At 36.5% G+C, this 20,953-nt stretch overlaps 1 protein-coding gene across 2 annotated transcripts in view; it reads right to left on the bottom strand.

Annotated features, from left to right (window-relative positions):
• Positions 1-685: 685 nt before the first annotated feature.
• Positions 686-20,953, bottom strand: part of OTUD4 (OTU deubiquitinase 4) — a 39,040-nt gene continuing 18,772 nt past the window's right edge. Inside the window, exons 11-21 of one of the 2 annotated variants that reach the window (XM_036888945.2) lie at positions 18,630-18,724; positions 17,532-17,635; positions 17,249-17,312; positions 12,884-13,046; positions 10,920-11,046; positions 10,576-10,631; positions 9,987-10,067; positions 8,865-9,003; positions 8,025-8,285; positions 6,970-7,010; positions 686-5,584 (exon numbers count right to left, since the gene is read on the bottom strand). In XM_036888945.2, the coding sequence (XP_036744840.2) occupies positions 4,376-5,584; positions 6,970-7,010; positions 8,025-8,285; positions 8,865-9,003; positions 9,987-10,067; positions 10,576-10,631; positions 10,920-11,046; positions 12,884-13,046; positions 17,249-17,312; positions 17,532-17,635; positions 18,630-18,724 (2,340 nt within the window). In that variant the 3' untranslated portion in view covers positions 686-4,375. Of the gene's footprint in view, positions 5,585-6,969; positions 7,011-8,024; positions 8,286-8,864; positions 9,004-9,986; positions 10,068-10,575; positions 10,632-10,919; positions 11,047-12,883; positions 13,047-17,248; positions 17,433-17,531; positions 17,636-18,629; positions 18,725-20,953 lie in introns of both variants that reach the window. The other variant, XM_036888942.2, reaches the window with a different exon arrangement.

The following is a 20,953-nucleotide window of genomic DNA, read 5'->3' on the forward strand; positions in this document are numbered from 1 at the left end:
TGGTGTCTGCCATGTAGTTTCCCTACTGTATTGAAGGAATCCGCTTGCCACAGAGGTATGAAGACAGGGTTAACTGCATTCAGTTGTTTCTATAATTTCATTCATGTCATTAACACATAGCTACATGTATGTAAAGCCCTTAACCCAATGTCTGCTATAGTTAAGAGCATCCCGTATGGTTCGTAAGAGAAGTCATTCTGGGTTTAAAGAGGAGCTATGTGAAGAAGGTGGCTCCCAGGAAAAGAACGGCACCTATAGTAATAAGCTAATCCATGTAAAGCAGAATACATATACTGAATACTAAAAAGGACCATTTAATCTGTAATTATTCTTAGTCTACACATTCCCATTTCATTTAATGATGGCTGAAAAGAAAGGTATGGAGCACTAGCTCAAACCACTGAAGAACCAGGTTCAAATCCAATTTCTACCACTTAATTTGCAGGACCTTTGTCAAATTAAATTACTTGGCCTATGTCAGTTTTATGTAAGTAGGTAAAATAACAGTACCTACCCCATAGATTATTTAATCCCATGTGGTTTTTAGTTGCACATACTAGAATTACCTTATGAATAAAAACCATGGAAACTGTCTTATTTTTAGAAGTTTAGTGCTAAATTCCTCTTTAGATTTATATGCTGTGTAACTTGGTTAACCCCGGAAAAACAGAATCAAGAGACAAAATTTACCATATGCACAGTTTTATATATAATGCAGCATCACACCATGTAGGGCATTTACTCTTATACATTCAGATATGTTCGAAACACTTCTTAAGGCTACAAAACAGAACATAGAAAAATAAACAGGAATATATTTAACACTTACAAAAAGTGATATGATAAAGAATATAAAGTACTATTTTCCTCTCAACACTTCAAAAGATATGTATATATACTTTTTTTACAAGTAACATCACAAATGATCACATCTTCACATGCTTTTAAGTATTATTTGTACTCAGTGTAAGGCTATTATTTTTCATACATAAATCTTTTTCTAGCTCTGTTAAAACAATGCAATTTTTTACCCATTCAAGTAAATTCAACCCCAAAGTTGCTGTTTCCCAGCATTACACATGCAACCACCCCTCTAGGATTTCCTATAACATCTACTTTGGGGAGGGGGGGAAATCCCAATTAAATGTGGGAGAGTAAATGGCTGAAATTAGGAGCAAAACCTTAGGTATCTGAAATTGACATACTGGAACTGAGCCATAAAGATTTTAAAACAAAAATACAATAGCGTTTTTAGACATTAATAGGAAGCAAAATACAGTAAACATAGTGTAGCCAAGTACACATCTCTTCAGCTACACTAAAATGGACCTTGCTTAGTACCCATATGTGAAAGAAAGACGAAGGTTACCTCACCTAAAACAAGGTGAAATAAATGAGACATAAATAAATATTGCTAGTTTCTAAAATGGCTGATGTTTTCTACACCAGATGGTTAGAAAGGAACTTTATTGCACCAAGTCAGTCATAAGCAAGTTTGCAGTTCACAGGCATTAATTCAACCTCAAGTCACAAAGCAGACACACTGCAAGAATATATAGTTTGCGTCAAATGAGTTGTACTAGCGTTGTGGTTTAGGAAGACCTACTCCTGCCAGGTCAAGGCAGGGTCTGAGCTGAGGTCAGCCACGAAAATGAACATATGGGTGGGTTATCAGGAAATGTTACAAAGACTACATAGCTACTAGCATCCTGCTGCCAACAAGTGGAGCAAGAGTTGAAGATTTATCTGAGAGAAAAGGAGAGGAATATACACAACTAAAAGCTAAGATGAAAAAGGAATCAAGCTTAGCAAAAGCAACTACTAAAACAGAAAGAACAAGTGAGCTTTGGTCATTCTAAACATTTCTCCAAAATGTGTATGATTGTAATACAATGAAGTTCCACAGTTTACAACTCAAAACACGAATGATTCTCACGTCTAAGCTTCTGTATCATGTCAGTATACCACATGACTCAGTTAAAATGAAGGACAAAAGCTTGCTTGGCCCTAGAGTCTGACCTCAACATAAGGCAAAATCTCCTGGACTAACGTTTAAAACAAACCTAAAGGGAAAAAAACAAACTACCTTTATGCAAAGACTAACTAATTATCAGAAGTTCTTTTATTCCAGAGGTTTCTGAATAAAGTACAATCTGCTAAGTTTTTAAGCACTGTTTCCATCATGTCCTGGTGGTAAGATAAGGGAAACATGAAGAAAATCAGTATTTCCTTCAAGAACTAGAGTATATACATGTTACTCAATTGAGGTAAGACAGAAGTGACAGTGAAGAAATGAACAGTATTCTTTCCTATCCAATTTTTAAACATTTGCAGAAGAAACTGATGTCAAATCCCAATTAATAAAGTGAAAGATACTGGAAACAGCTATTTCTTTTGGACTCCTGAGATCAAACTTACACTGAACTTTTTAAAATCTGGTCATTGTATCTAAATGTGATTTTCATAAAAACTATCAGGTAAATTACACAAAAGCATGAGCTGGAGGACCCTATAATCTCATTCTGTGACAACTGATGGTGTTAACTAAGAAAAAAATGGCTTAAGCAGTACCTTCCCCAATTGTTCTAGTTTAGAAAGTAACGATAGGTTCTTTCAACAGGTTCTCAAGAATTTTTTTCTTTTCCACACAATCCATCTTTACAAATTTGTAAAGACTTGTATACCATCACCTAGCACCATCATAATAAAATGTTATCTTTCAAAGTGCTCTCTAAAATTCTGTTACAAAACATCTAAATGCTAATCACTACTCAAATCAGCAGTTAAACAGACATTAGGTAATTAAAACAGAGGTAAATAACCATTATTACAGTACAGTGGAGATTCAACTGAGCCCAGATGGCATCCAAACAATTCCTGTGGATAGTCAGAGAACCCAGAAAACTCATCTGCTTCAGTCTGTCAAATTCAAGTTAATTGTATTTGCTTTAAAGTAATTTGCTTTAAAAAAAATTATTTTTGGCTAGGTATATTACACATGCCATGCAAAGAGAAACTTATTTGCATAGCACTCAACTTCCTGATAGAGAACATAAAAAAGGGTAGATTTTTCACATTGGTATGTACAATTAAGAAATACAAGCTACAGGTATTTTTACAGAGTAACACAGATGAATGAATACTGTGTTAATTCAGAGTCAAATCTCCAAATAAGAACAGTGCAACATGCAAAGGGAACTTCTAGTGAATACTGCAAAGACTGGAAGGAAGCACTTCAGAGAGCTGTTTTTGAAGAGACAACAAGCTATAAAAATGCAAAAGCAAAATCATTTTCTAGCAGCATCCTCTAGAACAAAACTAGAAGTCACCATCACCCTTTTTCTACATTAGTTCCAGCCAAGACAAACTGAACACGCAAATGAAGTGATACACATAACCTATGGTGCAAAGAGAAAAACAAAACAGTAACTCTATAGAAGCCTGTCAAGCTAAAAACTTTAAACATTTCTTCTCACAAAATATTTAAGTCTGTCAGTGCATTAGTGTTAAAGTGGCATTAAAAAACTTCTGCAGTTTTAACAGATGCAGATTATTTTCAAAATGCATAGCATCTACATCTCTTTCAAGTAGGCACCATGATATTTACACCAGTGCTAAGAATTCTTGGTGGAAACAGCCATTCATTAGATTTCCTATATTTCTTAAACATCTGTTCTTGTATGCAATCTCAAGTTCAACAAATACTCACCAAAATTCAAAAAATATACCCTATGAATATTAAAAGAACTATATACAACATTTCTAAGACACAGGTAAATAGGCTGCCTTTGTGTAATATTAAAGAGAAGACATTATTCAAGTTTGACAGATATTGAGATGAAAGGCCTTTGGGTTGGAAGCATTTCAAAAGACAACAGTGTTTTAGGCTAAGAACTGTTTGAGCCCAGTTTATGACTAAGGCATTGCATAATAAAATATACATTTCTATTTGGTGCAATGTTGTTTTGGAATCTAGTGTGTGTCAAATGGTGTATTTTCTTGTCACTTAGTAAACTATAAAGCACACATCTCCAACATTTCAAATTAAACTTATATAAGGAAAAAAACAAACACTAAATCTGTTTTATATTAAGCTGTTTATAAAAAACACTTTAACAAACTTACTTTCTACTTCTTATGGGGACAGTTACCTGATAAATAAAACATTGTGAACAAAGAAAAATGGCAACACCAGGAATTCACCTGCCCCCTCAACTGCATATCCAAACTCTCTTGTCCAGGATGGAAGTGAGGGTAAAGGGGGAGGGGAGGAGATAGTTCCAATTTGGGTTTTTATTTTAATGTATTTTTTAAACCTTCAGAGACACTCCACCTAAGAAAGGGTGTCTGCTCTAAAATACCACAGCAAAAACTATCAAGTGTGTTGTCCCCGATGGCCATCTCCCATTCCTGCTCTCCTCCTATCCCCCCTATATGGCCGACCTCTGACATTCCGATGGTACTGGTAGCCTTCATCTCGGCTTCTGCTGGGCTGCCCCTTCCAGGACTCCTCACCTCTCGCATGCTGATATCCTCCCCTACCAGAATAGCTCCAATCACTTTTGTACTTCCTGCCTCCATACGTCTGATTATAGAACTGCTTGGATCTACCACCTCTCAGAATATCTGACACTTCGTTTTCATCTTCTGAACTCTCTTCTTTTGGTCTTTGCACTCTGCTGTCCACAGAGTTGGCCCCACTGACCACAACAGCAGCAGTCTTACTAGGATCTTTCACTTTCTCTGATTTTTCTTTCATACTTGGAATGGTCCTTTTGGGCTCAAGTCCAACAGGCACAGTTTCTCTCTCTCTGTTTAGAATCTGAGTGGGAAGATGAGCCTTCCCCTCTGCTCCAGGAGGGATGGAAGCCAATGCCAGATCTGCCTCAGGTGTCTGGGACGACTGCTCTGCCCGGCCTTCATGCTTACTCACACTTGCTTCAGTGAGAGGACAAGTGCCTTCACCTCTGGCCTCCGGAAATGCATCTGCTGAAACTGAACCACATTCTTTAGATAGATCCAGATTTTCCAGGGGCAGATCCAATTCTTTCTCATCAGAGGGCACAACAATATTCTGCCTCATTACTGGATTTTCTATGAATCCCTGAAAAGGGTACCCATACCAAACATGAGGAAAGAAAGGAGGTGCAATGGGAACTGGGCCTAAAAATGGATTAGGTCCAAAGGACGGTTGTGGGAACATATTCTTGCCACTTAGTGGCTCTTCATATTCAGCATGAAGAAGCTGCCCAGTGTTTTCAGATTCAAGGTCAGCCTGGTAAGACAACTGTCCATGACTTTCAGACACCTGAGACGGAGGAATAACCAGAGGTGAAGAAAATGTTGGCGGTCCAATCTCTGCCTGTGGCATTTGACCATTAACATTGGCCTCAGTCTGCATAGGAAATTGTGCATTGGTACAGGTACAATCACTTTCATTCTGAGAAGCAGCAACTTCTTGGAACCAAGGATTTTGAGGATACACAGAGACAGGGACCTTTGGGTATATCCTGCAGGCTGTCAGGTAGGCCTGGTGCAGAGGGTACAGGTAAGAATGTGGGGCCCACATAGGACAACTATATGCCTAAAAGAGACCAAAAATAAATAACCACATAAATAAAAAAGGAAAAAAGTTTAAAATGAGCTCATTAAGTTTCTCATGCCTGCAAAGACCATATAATTTCTAGTCCAAATAGTGGATCACTATGCTACACAACATGGAAAAGGATATAAAATCAAGGCACTGCTCTAAGACTCCATTCCTTGTTCCTACCCTGAAATCAACTCAAAATCCTGGTATAGAATTTGAAAGAGACAATATAATGAACCCACCCACAGATCATTAAGACCATTAATTCCGTCCTTTGGATGTAACTGTATGGAAATAATTTCAGGTGCTAGAGATCCCCAAAACCACCACCACCAAGCAGTGAGCCTCCAGCTTCGAGTATCTCCATCACTAGTGGCTTAGCTTAGCCATTCATTTTCTGGCTTTATGACCAACTCGCTGTGTGACCCCATGCCAACTAGTTGACTGGTCTGGACCTGTTCTACCAGAAAAATCGTATAGGAGTACATGATCCCCAATATTAGGACTTCACAAACTCCAACTGCAAGGATAAAAGTTAGGCCTCTAGTCAAAAAGAGAAGGGTTAATACTCTAAATGATACACTCCAAATCCCTCTCCTGCAAAGGTTCAACTAAACACCAAAACAAAGAAAAAATTACCAACTAATTGGCTAATTAGCCCATTAGTTAAAGCTAACATTAGCAAGAGATAAAACTAGGCAATGAATGTAGTAGATAAGGAAGTTACTCAAGTCTCCTGTTATGAACTGGTCAGCTGGCTACAGTACGGCACTTCATATTTTAACATACCAAAACCCACAGAAACTAATTCAAGACCGGAGACAGCACAGCACAGATAAGGACATAGTTTCGCCCCCAGCCTCTCTAAGACAAGCTCTTTCAAGGCTGACCATTTATTTCCCAAAAGATACCTCTGCTGTGCTAATGAACACACCACCTTCTTCAATTCCACAGGAGTACTTTCATGTTATTTCCCCAATCCTTTCAACAACTAAGGCAGATGGAAGATTATTATCTCCGTAACATGAAAAAAGCTAGGCTCAGATACACTAAATGACTCACTCAGGGCTATGCAGCTAAAAAGTAAGGGCTATGCAGCCAAAAAGTGATGAAGCAGAACTTCAAACCCTGGTCTTTGATTCCTCAGTGAGGCCATCTCCCCTAGGCTGTCCAGGAGTGGGGCTATTTCCTGAAATACAAGGTTAAACAAGGAAATACTGGAGCCTCATTTACCACCAAACAAACGATACAGTACTGAATATGATAGTTCTGAAAACAGATTTAATAAACTTAGGGTATTGACTGATAGGGAGAGAGTTAAGATAATTTAAAACAGAGTTAAATTAAAAAATAACTTCAAAATGATAAGATGTAAATACCTTCACACCAAGATTGAAGAAAAATCGAAGAATGTTCTTATCTGAAAATAAATCATAATCACTTACTAAAATTAACATGATAAAAAGCTTTCTTTTTAATATCCTAAAACAACATATAGTTAGTTCTAAAGACAATTTTGTCTACTGGGACTGTTTTCTCTAACATGTGATATAAACATACATGAAAACTAATATAACCAAGACCCAGGCTCTGTAACTACAGGTTAATTCCAGGTCCAATATGCTTTTTCTATGCTAACTTCTAACTCCCAAAATAGCTTAAGATGAAATTTTTCTTACTAAAAAAAAACCTGTGTGAAGAAACTCAGATGTTTACCATTACTTTTTTTTCAGTTTCTCTGTGGGATTTAAAATATGAAATAAAAATGTTGGGGGATGAGGGTAAAATTAACATAAACCTAATTCATTAATAATGTAAAATTAGTATGGTAATATTAAACTAGGTATTCATTTGCCATTATCCAGCTACCCAGACTCAAGTATCAAACCACTGAGCAATAAAACAAAACTATCTACAAAAAAACAGGTAAAGAACAGTAACTGCATTATTCCTTCAGTTTTCTACAAATTGGAAATTTTTGCAAATATTACTTTGAAAAAAAGTACAGGCAAATTTAAAATGAACTCTTAAAGTACATGTAGTGCTATAATGACAGCTGTTAGGTATTATATTCATTCTTCTAATTTTTTCATGGATGAACAGTAGTTCCAAATCCATACCAGTGGTGTAGAAAACTCAGTAATGTTCAGTTATCTGGTTAGCAACATTATTAAGATTTACTCAAAATGGTTTTAGGCTGGTTTTGAACAAATGACACAGGGGGGAGGGGCAGTTACTAAAATTACAAAACACATTCCAAGCAAAGACAAGCTGAAACAGGAGACGGTGAATAACAGCTACGCCTCTGCTGTCCTTCCCAGTAAGTCCTTCAGCTTCCTTAGCAACATGACCTCTGACCTCTACTACATTTCTCACTGAACTGAACCTGTATCAGTACTTGATAAAATCAATTTGAACTTAGAGAAGCTCTCACCTTTAGGCAGGTCCTCTCCAGTGTGACACAGTGAATAAGGTGGTGCAATGGCTCTATCTCCCTTTTCATTATAAGGAAACCCAGGGTAGAGAGGGTCCTGGTAAAGGCTCAATGTCTGAGGCAAAGGCATCAAGGGCTGGTTAACTGCCTGTATTGACACAGGAACTGGAGAGGGTGTTAAATGAGCTTGGGACACAGCAGAATCAGGTCCAGTGGTCAGGGTCTGTGTCACTGACAAGACGGGAATTTGAGTAGGGACACCTACAAAACAGAGGGAAAGGAATCAAAAACCATAAAAAGGTAAAAATAATTCTCCTCTATGAATTTCAGTTTACATTAAGTTAAAAAGTAAAAAATGCCAGACAACTTATATAGCTGATAAAATGGTGTGTTCTTTAGCAACCTAAAGAAGTACTTTATATATTAACCAAGGACACACAGGAGTAAATCAGACCAGGAACAAAGCTCTGAGTCAGTATCTTCTAACAGCAGCTCTTACAAACACGTGTAAGACACAGAACCTGGCAAAGTTTCAATGGGGAGCCATACAGAGCTGGTCCTGAGGGGATGCAGGCTACAGTGTCCCTGATGAGCAGCCAAAGTGGCCAGTGGAAATAACCATCTTAAACATCTGGCTCCTAGGATTTTGAGGGAATATCTCAAGTAAGTATCAAATGAAATTGGCCCTCCCACACCAGAAGTAGAGGATCTTAAAAAGCTCTGTGAGGTTCCACCCACCTAACCCACTCTGAGGTCAAGCTCTCACTTAAGAATGTGAAGTCTCTGACTTGAAAGGCTTTTGCTGGCTGGTTCATTGGATCTTTAAAATTTTTATCTAACCTGTTGGTCCAAAAGTTGTAGGTTCACCTGGCCAGGCTGGCACAGTGGCTGGTAAAGAAGGCACTGCGGGAGTTAGATGTACCTCTGGAGAAATTAGAAGGGGAGCTGGATTTGACAAAGACACATGTTCTGCTGGCTTCTTCAAAAAGAGGGATAGAAAAAGACAACAGTTCATTTTGTTTAACACTAATTTTTGCCACCAAATGCACTCTGAGTTGCCTGCCTTTTCATTATATTTGCAGTTGCTAAGTAAATGATCTTTCTAGTCTTAGAAATGAAAGAAAAAAAGCACAGTAGCTAAAAATTCCAAACAAATGTGACCCTTACACCCAGGATCACCTACCAAAAGTCAGAGAAATCCCTCAAAATGTTAGAAACAAACTCTACGGGAACTAGGACACACAGCTTTTAAAGCAAGGAACAAAGTGACTGAAATCACCTTGAAATTCCTAAGTTATTTAGAATAGCTCCTCACACACAGACATGCCATAAAACTAAATGCTTTCTCACTGACATGAAGGATGTTAACTGAAATAAAAGAACTGAAAGCTCTACCTCCTGTATTAGACCAAGAACCAAAATATCTAAAACTCAAGTTCCTTTATCATTAAATTTGTAAATTGGTGGTAATGAAATATATATAGTATATATTTATATATATACTATATATATATACTAAATATATATAGTATATATATATATAGTATATATATGTTTCTAATCTCTTCATTGTATCTCTGCCTTCTATGAAATAACTGTTAAGAATGCAGACAACTCTTTTTTAAAGTTTTGAAATAAAGTAGAAATTTATAATTTCCCTTCAAAAATTCTCAAGCCAATCCATAAAAAGTTACCAAATATAAACTTACTCAAAATCAATTCAGAAGAGTGGCTTCTATATCCAGAAAATGGTAAGTATAAAAATAATAACACTCCATAAAAACTGAGAATCTTTTAGACTAAGCATAAGAATTATAGAAAATGTGTAAATGCACCTATATTATGATACTAGAATAAATTCTTCCAATTCCTATTTAGATGTTTTGTTTTTAAATGATCATATGCACAACTAAGAAACCCAAAGAATGGAGCATTCAATGTCAAATGCAACTATGTACTTACTTGTTCTGCAGGAGGTGGGCATTCTAATTTCTTTGACTTGGATGGTGACAAAACTCCTGCACATTTATCATCACTCATATTCTTTGGAAGCAAAAAAATAAGGTGTAATTATGTATTTTAAAGACCCATATTCTAAGATAATCATGGTTTGCCTTTATAGTTTACCCTACTGGCACCTAATTGAAACCTCTCACAACTAAGTATTTTCTTCACTTATATCTGGTCTTCAGGTAGATATCTGCCTGCACTCCTTTATCATGTCAAACTACTGGGCAGTTTTTATTGGGGGTCATGGTTTCAGAACAGCACACTATTCCATGAAAAAAAACTACTACAGAGTAATGGAAAGTAAAAGCTACTTTCCACCAACTCAGATAGGCCATCATAATGTACTTGAAGAAAGGGTTATAATTTGTGAGTGAATGTTCTTCAAGCACTACCACACTATCACCTTTTCCCAACTTTTCTCTACATTTCTACTTCCCTAGAAGTTATACAATGGTGAAACCATCTGTATCTTCTACTTCCTGCTTTACTATCAAAATATTAAGGAAAAAGAAAAAATACAATTAGTATTTAAAATGCTGACCTCCAATGTGCTTGGCTCAGGTTTTTTATCCAAGTGAACATGTCCATGGATAGAGTCTGTAACAAATCAAGATAAAAAAGACAGAAGCCACTGGTCACGTTTGAAACAAACAAAAAAACAAAATATGAGGATAGAGAAAGCCAAAGTACTATCTGAATCTTAGTCAATGAAAAATATAGTTTTTCAGAGTAACACTTAACCTGCTTGAGCCTACATCAATGTCTCTCTGAAAAGTGAGATGTGACACTAAACTGCTTATGATTTAAAAAGTAAGGATTCTTTGCCCAATGTGACTTTAAGCCAGTAGATCTCTAGCACTTACTTTCAATGATCAAATAACATACCTTTATCTTTTCGTTCTTCAGTATCCATTCTCCGCCTGCTTCCTTTTCTATCACTCACATGTGATGATTTTCTCTGGATGCATGGGTTGCTAATACTCTGAGAAGCCGACTGACTGACTGATGAGCTCTTAAAATAAATAAAACCCAACACTGTGTTAAAGATTTACCCACAAATACATGAACAAAATTTCATGTATTTGTGGGTATTATAATTATTCTCACTCTTCAAACAACGGACTAAAAATCTCAATGTTCATAGCCTTGTACCTTTATACTTCTGAAACTACAAAGAACAGGACCAACAGTTCACATTTAATTATCTACTTTACAGTAATAGTCTTCTGACTTAATAAATAAAAGCATTAGGCAATCAGAGCTTTGGCCTAAATTAGTAGTAAGACTTCTTCATACCCCCACTTCAGGAAGCCACCCTGACCAAACCTTCATCTTGCAACTAACACACAAAGAATAGCACCCTTCATACCAACCTTTACAAGCAGCCATTGTAGAGCCATAGTCATTTGTGGGAAAGAACACCCAAGCATAAATTAGCAGATATTCTGTATTGGATTCTTATCACTGAAATGCTACTGACTGTCAGCAAATCACTTAAGCTCTGCATCAGATACAACTTTCAACTGATGAAACAAGGGACTGGAATAAGTCAGGTTTTTGAGCTAAATTATCGTATCTTTTCTCTTCTAGAACTCTAAGTGTAAATGTTGCACACAGCTGAGAAGAGAATCTCAGTCCTCTGTGGCAAGAGTTTTCTAGAAGACAAATCTGAGTTACTATCAAGTTCAAGACAGGAAAAAACTGCCTACTCTATAAATGAAGAGTATAAAAACCCCATTTTAACATTCAAAAAATTTCACAATCTATTCCCAAAGTATAGTAGTTGTTTTACCATTCATAACCAAAAAAAATGGACAAAAAGCTCTGAGTATAAGCTTAAATGATTCGTTATTATCTAAAGGATATGGAAAAATAATATATATCACAGAGATAAATATACTTAACATGCAGAGCACATCTAATTCACATAGGGATGTGAGTACTTCTTCCAATCATTCCTGAGCTCCAAACGCTGCAGCAGATGGAACTACTATTCCAGATCAGCTATATTCAACTCAGTACCTCACACCTCTAAAGGGTTCCACAGAGGCCAGAGAATTCAGTGTGTGGGGCTTTAATGTTTTATATTGGTACACTGGGCAGCCTCCTGTAACATTCCATTTTGTTTGTTTAATCCACCATTAAGAAAAAGTGTCCAACCACCATTCCAGATGACAGGTCATTCGGTACCACTTACAAGTATTTAAAAGACCATAGGTACAAATTTCTAGTGCCTCCCCAAACTGAATTCCCCTTCCCCTACACTGCTGATGAATCTTCCTCACAGAGCATTTACTTCACTCTACATGAGAACTCTTCCCTTCTGACCACCCAAAAGAAAAATTAACAAAAAGATACAGAACATTTCTTCCATCAGAGAAGCATCCATCACTGCCCAGCACCTGACACATGGAGCAATGACAAAGCCACAGGATTACACGTACATGCACCTCCAACAGCAATAATTTGGAGTGACAGCTCTAATTATCTACTTTCGGCCCTGGTATGTTTAATAAGGAACATTGAAAGCAGTCTCCTGGTTTTATAGATGTATCTTGTTAACTGAATCATGACTCTCTACTGTATATTACAGTGGCTAGCAAAACATTCAAAAGAGAATACTAAACTAGAAGTGAGCTACTTGACTCAACTCTGCCACCAACTAGGAATATCTTTACAATTCATTTTCCTCATGAAAGATGTGAACAAGAGAGAAAAACTACATGATCTTTAAGGTATCTTTCAGTTTAAAAATTATCAGTCTACCATTAGAAACTATGGTTTAATAAAAAACCGTATTAAGGACAGACTTTTAAATGATAACTTTCAAAATCTCTTTTTATACATACGGAAAGGGCTGGGAAAGCCTGTTCATCTCTGTTCTGAATCTCATAGAGTAAACGAGATTCTTCTATAGCTTGCTTCTCTCTGCGCTCTTCTGGGGAGAGGCCAAAATAGTTAGACTCTCGACCCGTGTGATCAAAATCCTCAGCTCTCTCACGATCAGGTTTTCTGTCAAATAAAACATTCTTGTCATGAAAAAAAAAAAGACAACATGTATTCAGTACCTAAAATAACCTTTTTTGCAACATAAGTATTTGACTGATTAACCTACACTTTGACTCGTTAAAACTTTTGGTGGGTTGATTAATAAATGTTTGGCAAACTGAAGCTCCTGTAGCATTAGTCTACATTAATTACAGAGTCAAGAAGACAAACTTACAGTAAGGGAAAATAGAAAAAACGTGGAGAAAAATACTACTCACTGCCACTGATACAGAAACAACTGAGTTTTTTTTTTTCATTAGGGCAGAAATTTAATAACCACTGTATATATACTTTATGCCATATTACAATACTTTCTTAAGAATTCACTTTCAAAACAGGGAGACAGTTTTTGGTTTAGTCTGAAAAGCATTCTAATTTTCTGTTCTAAATAAAGGGCAACATTCAATGGAGACATCAGGACCATTCTCTTGCATTTTGATGACACCCCCAAGGGAGATGGAAAGTTGAACAGAAGAAAAAATTAAAATGTGCCAGGCTAGATACTAAATAAACAATATTGTATCTTAATATAATTTTGGTTCAAGGGTGACAAAAAATTCATGAATAGATCTTAGCAGCCCATAACATAAATCCTAATGTTTCTATATGGCTTATATCTATTATAGGCATTATGAATACCATTTCTACCATGCCTAACAGTTCCACAACAGTGAGAAAAGAAAATCCAAAACCTACCAGAAAAATACGCTATCACAATACAAAAACATATAACCTTCCTAAAAAGAATGGGACACGATGATACCATCTTATTTTTTTACCTCCAAAATAAAGAGTAGCCATTTCATATCCTCAAACATCACACTTAAAATCACACCCTAATTCCACCAGGGCAGATTATCAACCCCAACGGAAATGGGAAAAAAAATAGAGGAGCAAATCTTAAACCCTCATAATGTTAGGCAAGTCCTTCTCAAACCCCAGTGGTAGAAGATCCCAAAGAGGACTCAGCAAGTGCCAGGAGTCTCTGGAAAGTTAATCTCCTTCACCACTGTGTCCTACCACCCAAAACCATTCATCTTATCCTCACCCACCACTCAGCGAAACAAATCCTTCCTATTTGCATCTAGATGAAGAGATATTCAGCAATATTACTATCACTGCATTTGTATAATATTAGAAAATATACATAAAAATCCTGCTTAGTTTTGTTCTATTTTGTCCAAAGGAAAAGACAGTGTCAATGAGGAAGAAATGAAAAAGTGAGAGGTTATGAAAGTCTTGCGCCCAACATTACTTTTATGGAATAAATATTCCATAACTGGAATTTAAAAGTGGTAAGTTACATATTCGAAATAAAGTCAAAATAAACTCTAACGGTCTTACATCAATTGGACTGTTAGCTATAAAATTCTGAAATGTAACTATTCAAAAATTTGTTTTAATATACTAGCAAAATTCACTCTCAGACCCACAGTGGAGAAAGCATACTAACTGCAAATACAACTATGTTCCCAAAGTGTCAGTCACAATGTCAAAAATTCTCTAAAGCTTCATGTCTATGCCTTCTACCATCTGCCTCCTACCATCAAATACTGTTATATATGAAGTAACACGTAACTTACACTTTTGAGGATTCTAAGGAGACAAAGATGTTTCACACCTGTCTGATCATTCTACCAATTCCTACAAGGTTAGATACATCAGAAACACACTGGATACAAATTCAGATTTTGGTAAACAAAAATATATATAAATTAGCCTTTAATAGTCTATGTGTATTTTCTTTTTTAATCTTTAAGACATTAAAGAGCATCCTTTCTGAAAGGGGGAAAAATACTTCTTTTCTAGTCTATTAAAAATTAGAATTTTATGAAAGGAAAATCTCATTTCTGCCAATGACCTTCCTCCATTTACTTTTTTTTAGATTTCCAAGGTTAATTTTCAAAATAAATGAGTCCCCTTATAAACAAAGCAAAGCAGAAGGAACAAAACAGCAGTAGACTCACAGACACCAAGAAGGGACTAGTGGTTACCAAGGGCAAGGGGAGGAGGCAGGGATGAAGGGGCACAATAATTTGCAGTCACAATATAGGCTGGTCACGGGGATGTAGTATAGCATGAAGAACACAGTTAATGATTCCATAATATATTAGATAGTGATGGCACTAGAGTGGGTAAGGATTTAATAATATGGGTAACTATTGAACCACTGTGTTATATATCTGAAACCAACGTAAGATTGTATAGCAGTAATACTTCAATAAAATATAATAAGTAAGTAATAAGTAAGTAAGTCCCCTTAGGTACTTTCCCTGCATTGGGTGAAAAGCCACCAGACGCTAGTAAAGTCTGGTCTGTATCCAAACAACAGATTTCGGCCACAACTAGTTGACTAATGGCACAAATTATATCTGTTGAACGAGGTAACCCGCATGGGCCCTAAATGTCCCCGGCACATTGTTTTTCAGTGTGCCAAGAACACAAGGCCCTGACTGTCCTTTTCACCCAGGCCAATTCTCAGGCATGTGTTTGCAGTGACCATGAGGGACAAGGTAACATCTTTCTTTTGATTGTTAAAATTCATTTGTTTTCATCCGAACTGATGGACAAGCGAATTATTAATATATATATAAAGTATCCCTGTAAGGATACACAAGAGTCTGTTAACACTGGACACCTCTAAAGAAGGAAACTAGATCATTGGGAAAGTAAGGATAGGAAAGAAAATTACCAGGTTAAATAAACTTCTGAATGTTTTAGATTTTAAACAGTATCAGTAATGTTCTATCCTAAACAGTTTATTAAACTAAAAAGAAAAATGTAGTGGATTTGAAATACTGGCATTTATTATGGATTGAATTATGTCTCCCAAAAAGAGATGTTCCAGTGCTAATACCTGGTACCTATACATGTGACTTCATTTATAAGCAGGGTCTTTGCAGAAATAATCCAAGGTAAAATGAGGTCATATTGGAGAAGGGTGCGCCTTAAACCCAGTGACTGGTTATCCTCATTAGAAGACACACAGACACAGACACACAGGGAGAACATCATATAATAAAGGCAGAGACTGGAGTCATGTACCTACAAGCCAAAGAATGCCACAGACTGTGAGCAACACCACAAATAGGAGACAGGCATGGAACAAGATTCTCCCCTAGTGCCTTCAGAGAAAACATTCTCCCCTAGTGCACCTAGTAACGACTTGATTTTAGACTTCTAGCCTCCAGAACTGTTAAGAGAATAAATTTCTGTTGTTTTAAGCCACCTAGTTTGTGGCACCCTGCTACGGAAAACTAACCCAAATAGCTCCCCAAACAAAAGTATTGGTAACGTATCAGCCTAAAAACCTACAATTCTGTCTTAAAGATGTTACATCAACTACTTCAATGACAAAATGTTAAGTACATTCCCAAGAAGAGAATGTACAAATGCCAGAAATGAGACCAGAGGTTGGTAAGCTCATAAGCTGGTGCTACAGCCGTTCAACTGCAGAAGGGGAGGTTGGATAGGGAAGGCACTGGTCACAGAACCTAGGAGGGGCCCAGCACCACAGGAAACATGGCCTGGTCTGTATGAAGACAGCCTCAACTTAGACACACCCTCTCAAATAAAGCTCTTCCAAAGGGCTATTAACTATTCCAGAAAGGGGCAGGTTAAGGAAAAAATTTAAGCCATAGCACAGGAAATTATGACCCTGAAGTTCACCTCTCTGGATATTTAATCAGAATGCTCATATTCATCATGTACCTAAAACTTGTAGCCCAATTCAGTATCAGACACATTACCACAAGCAAACCAAACTCACCAAAACAAAGTAAACTAACCATTTTGGTTGATTTAAGTTCCTGCATAAAGAGGAACATCCTCACTGTCCCCCCCCCAAGGAATTAAGAATGCAACTTGGAATACAATATTGTAATATACTACAAGCTACCAGATATACATCTGTGCCAGAATAAGATTTAGCTAGGATAAGATCTCCGAATTATTTGAAAAAAAATTATTTAAAAATAAAGATGTTTTATCCTACAAAATTACTTAAGAGAATTATGAAGGACTAAAATCCTCACATGGTATTTCATCAACAGGTTTAATATTATGCTACAGACAAGTATATAAATAAAAAATGGTAACTATTTACATGTGAAATGTGCAAATAAGTGCCCCTCAATTTCTACTTCTCTTGCTTTCAGGAAGGTTACCTTATGATCTGTGAGCTTGTCCTAAGATTTTTGTGCTCACTGGAGGGTTTCTGAGACTGTAACCCTGCAGAATGACCAGAAAATGCATGTTGTCTTACTCCTGAAGGATGCTGGAATCGAGGAGGTAGTGCTGATGGGGCTTTTATTAGCTTGCTTGGATTCTTTGGCCCTCTGTAATCTGTGTCTGTGACAAGAAGCCAAAAATATCTCATAATTTTCCTATTATAAACAACCCCAAGTACTATCACCCCTCCCCTAAAGGAGTAACTTGATGTGCTCTTACCAGAGTGGAAATTTTGTACCAAAGTGGAAGGTTTTTTCATCTTCTTTCCTGACACTGTGTTCCAGCTTTCTAAGGGAGGTGTTTTGAGGTTCTTCGGTGAATGTCTTCAAAAGAAGAAAAAGACTTGCAATAACTTAAAATTATTCCTGCTAAGAATATCTACTTAAGTATTCTGCATAAATATTTTATCTTCAACTTATAGAATTTCCAGTTATAGTTCTTGTATTAAAGACAAATATTTAGCAAACAAAGCATTCAGCTATCCTGATTTAATTCTAATCAAGTAAGATGACATAAACCAAAAGCACATTTTCTAACCTAAAAAAACCAGAAGACTAAAAGATTTAAAGATGGAATGACTGTTATTCTGTTACATGTGATGATGGTACTCTAGTTAAGGAGGGGGAAGGGAAACTATGTTAGAGACATATAAGCATCTATGTGTCTATGAGAAAAGGTGTGATGTCTGGAATTTGCTTGAAAATATTCCAATTCCATTCCTATTCAAAACAGGGGAAGGAGGTATTAGGCAAAACAGATTAGAAAAGACTGCCAAATGCTGTTAGTTGCTGAAACAGTATGATAGTTACACCATGCTTCACTGAACAATTCTCCTTGTATCTGTGTATCTGAAATTTTCCATTGTAAAATTTGGGTGTGACTTACTACCTTTTTTTCTAATGAAGATAAGGCACTCTAAAGTAACATTGTACAACAAGTCAACCATATTTTCCTACTCCATTTGACAAATGCTTACTGAAAACAAAGTACATGCAGTGCAGTACTGCACAAAATTTAAAACGAATATAGTCCCTGTCCTCCAAAGCTCCTACTTTATAGTTACGACATAGTCAATTTCCCAAATGGCCTTTGTGAAGAATGGTACATTTTAAATTTTAAGCAGGAAGTATTTTTTAAAGACTATGCCAACATGTAAACACCAAATCTGAACTCTGTTTTTTCAAGAGATCTATAGTTTCTACACATAGGCAATACCTTTAACTGAATTTGCAAATACACATGCCATTTAGAAATACTCAGGATTACATTAGGCTAAATAGAAGAGACAGTAAATGCTTTAGTTTAAGAGTAACATACTTCTTTCCAGGTTCTTCGACCAAAATCAGTCCATTCTCAGAGTGAACCCCTTGAAACTCTGCATTAGAAAATTTACCATTGTGATCCAATCTAACCTGTTGAACAGAGAAAAATCAGTCACCAGCTTCCTTTGCATTAACGATCCACTTTAAAATTTTTATTTTATTTTCATTAAGGAGAAAAGAATGTACGTTGTTAAAAACAAAATTAAGTTCGAAAGGGTGCACAGTATATGTTTCTCTGACCTCCCAAACTTGTGTACTTCTACCTAAAATAAACACATTTCTTTGTTTAGCCTTCCAAAATTTGTATAAATTCTAAATATTTCAATAAGAGACAGGCTCATAATCTATTAAGGCTCCAAACAAGAGAGGTGGCCTGCCCTGGTTCTGAACACAGGGCCCTGGCACAATGCACACCAGGATCCCAGGCCAGGCTTTTCTACTTACCAGCAGTGTAACCTTGGGTAAGTGACTTATCTCATGTGTCAGCGTCCTCATATGCAAAATGGGGCTAATAATAGTACCTACATCAGAGGACTAATAAAGATGGAAGAGGTACATATGATACATATAAAGGACAGCAACTTGCACATAGCAACTACTCTATAAATGAGTGCAGCTACTATATAATTACTATTATATTTTCACTTTTCTAATTTAAAATGTATAATTGTGACCTTTTTTTCCTCCCTAAAAATAGATTCATCGTTGGTTCTCTAAGATACAATTAGAGGTAATATTTTTGTGTATGAGAGGTAATAGGTTATTACCCCATAAGAAACCCCATAAGAAAGGTTTACTCAGAGGAGTAAACCTTTAGGTTTCTCACTGTGTTTCTCAGATTGTAAAAGATACGCAGTGAACAAGGCACCTGTGGGATCGATGCACTAGGAGCCCAACATATGCAACACTGCTTTAGGAACCTCCTACTACCATCAGTAGCTGCAATGTCCTCAAGGTGAGGTTTCATTCTTCATCAATCACACTGGGATACTTTACTTTCCTGTCTTCAAGGGTTTAACAGTAAAAAAGACTTTCTGAAGTTAATTCTTAGCAAAAGCTTAAACTCTATCTTACATGCTTACTTGAGTAAACTAAAGTCATCTTTTAGTCACAGCAGTTTCCACAGTAAAATTTCAATTATACTTTATCCAAAAGAAATAGTCAAGCAGAAGAAATAGAAACAAAATATTCTAAAAAGGGAAAAATTTTAACTACCTGCTTTACCATCTACTTTATCAACAGCATCTACTTTACCTAAAGCAAGTGAAACTGCAAAGAAAATTATGCTTGATTGAAAACAGTAACACAATTTCAGTGATGCAGCCAAAGATAAGCAGTCTTCTCTTCTCTGCTAAGAGCAGGAGAGAGGCAGGAGGAGGAACCCCACTGCAGAGGATTCCATGATTCTGTTCTGTGCCTAGAATACATTTCTGACAATCCCATAAGGATAAACCTAATGAGTCACATCTTCCTCTCTCTTCAAATACTCCAGAGTCAGAATGCCATTAAAAGTCCTTATGGTAAACTCTGTCTCTGATACCCAGATATAATCCTGGCCAGATACATTTCACAAACCACTTATCACAAAGCAAATTGAGTGTTGCTTCCACAAGTCAAGAAATGTTTGTCAATGGCTATTTCAAAATAGTTTTTAAAAGGCAACACTTTTTGATGGAAACCACTGTTGATAAAAATTATCTTCCAAATAATAATATTTTTGTGTATGAAGGTTGTTTGGAAAACAGTATCTTTACATAAAAAAAGAACAGAAAAGGACCTTGGAAACTGTCTTATCCAGAGTTTCTTCAGCCTTGGCATAACAGATGCTTTAGACCAGGTAAGTAGTTGTCATACGGGCAGGGGGATGGTGTCCTGTGTATTGGGGCATATTTGGCAGTATCCTTGGCATCTATCCACTAGATGTCAGTAGCATCTTATCTTACAAAACATGTCTGCACATTGTTAAATGGGGGGTAGGGGGTAAAAAAGTCACTCCAAGAACTGACTTAATCCAACCTTCCTCTTTAAAAATAAGCTGTGTAAATCCAGAGCAATAGCATATTCAAAGAGAATGGCAAAACTCCTCTTATGGTTCACTCTCCTTTCTCAAGACAACAGAAAATCATCACATACCTATCAAAATCTTCCGGGATGACTTGCATAAATAAAACAAATTGGCCTATATTGTTTAAGTTTGAATCAATTTCAGTACATTATTTGCCAACTGTAATGCAATATCTAAAAATATAAAATGTTTTTGTTACTTCTTTGAGGTAAGTAATACCAAAAACTGAATGGCTTTTAAAGATCATGTGATGC

The sequence above is a fragment of the Manis pentadactyla genome, chromosome 1, assembly GCF_030020395.1.
Source record: "Manis pentadactyla isolate mManPen7 chromosome 1, mManPen7.hap1, whole genome shotgun sequence".
Lineage (NCBI taxonomy): Eukaryota > Metazoa > Chordata > Mammalia > Pholidota > Manidae > Manis > Manis pentadactyla.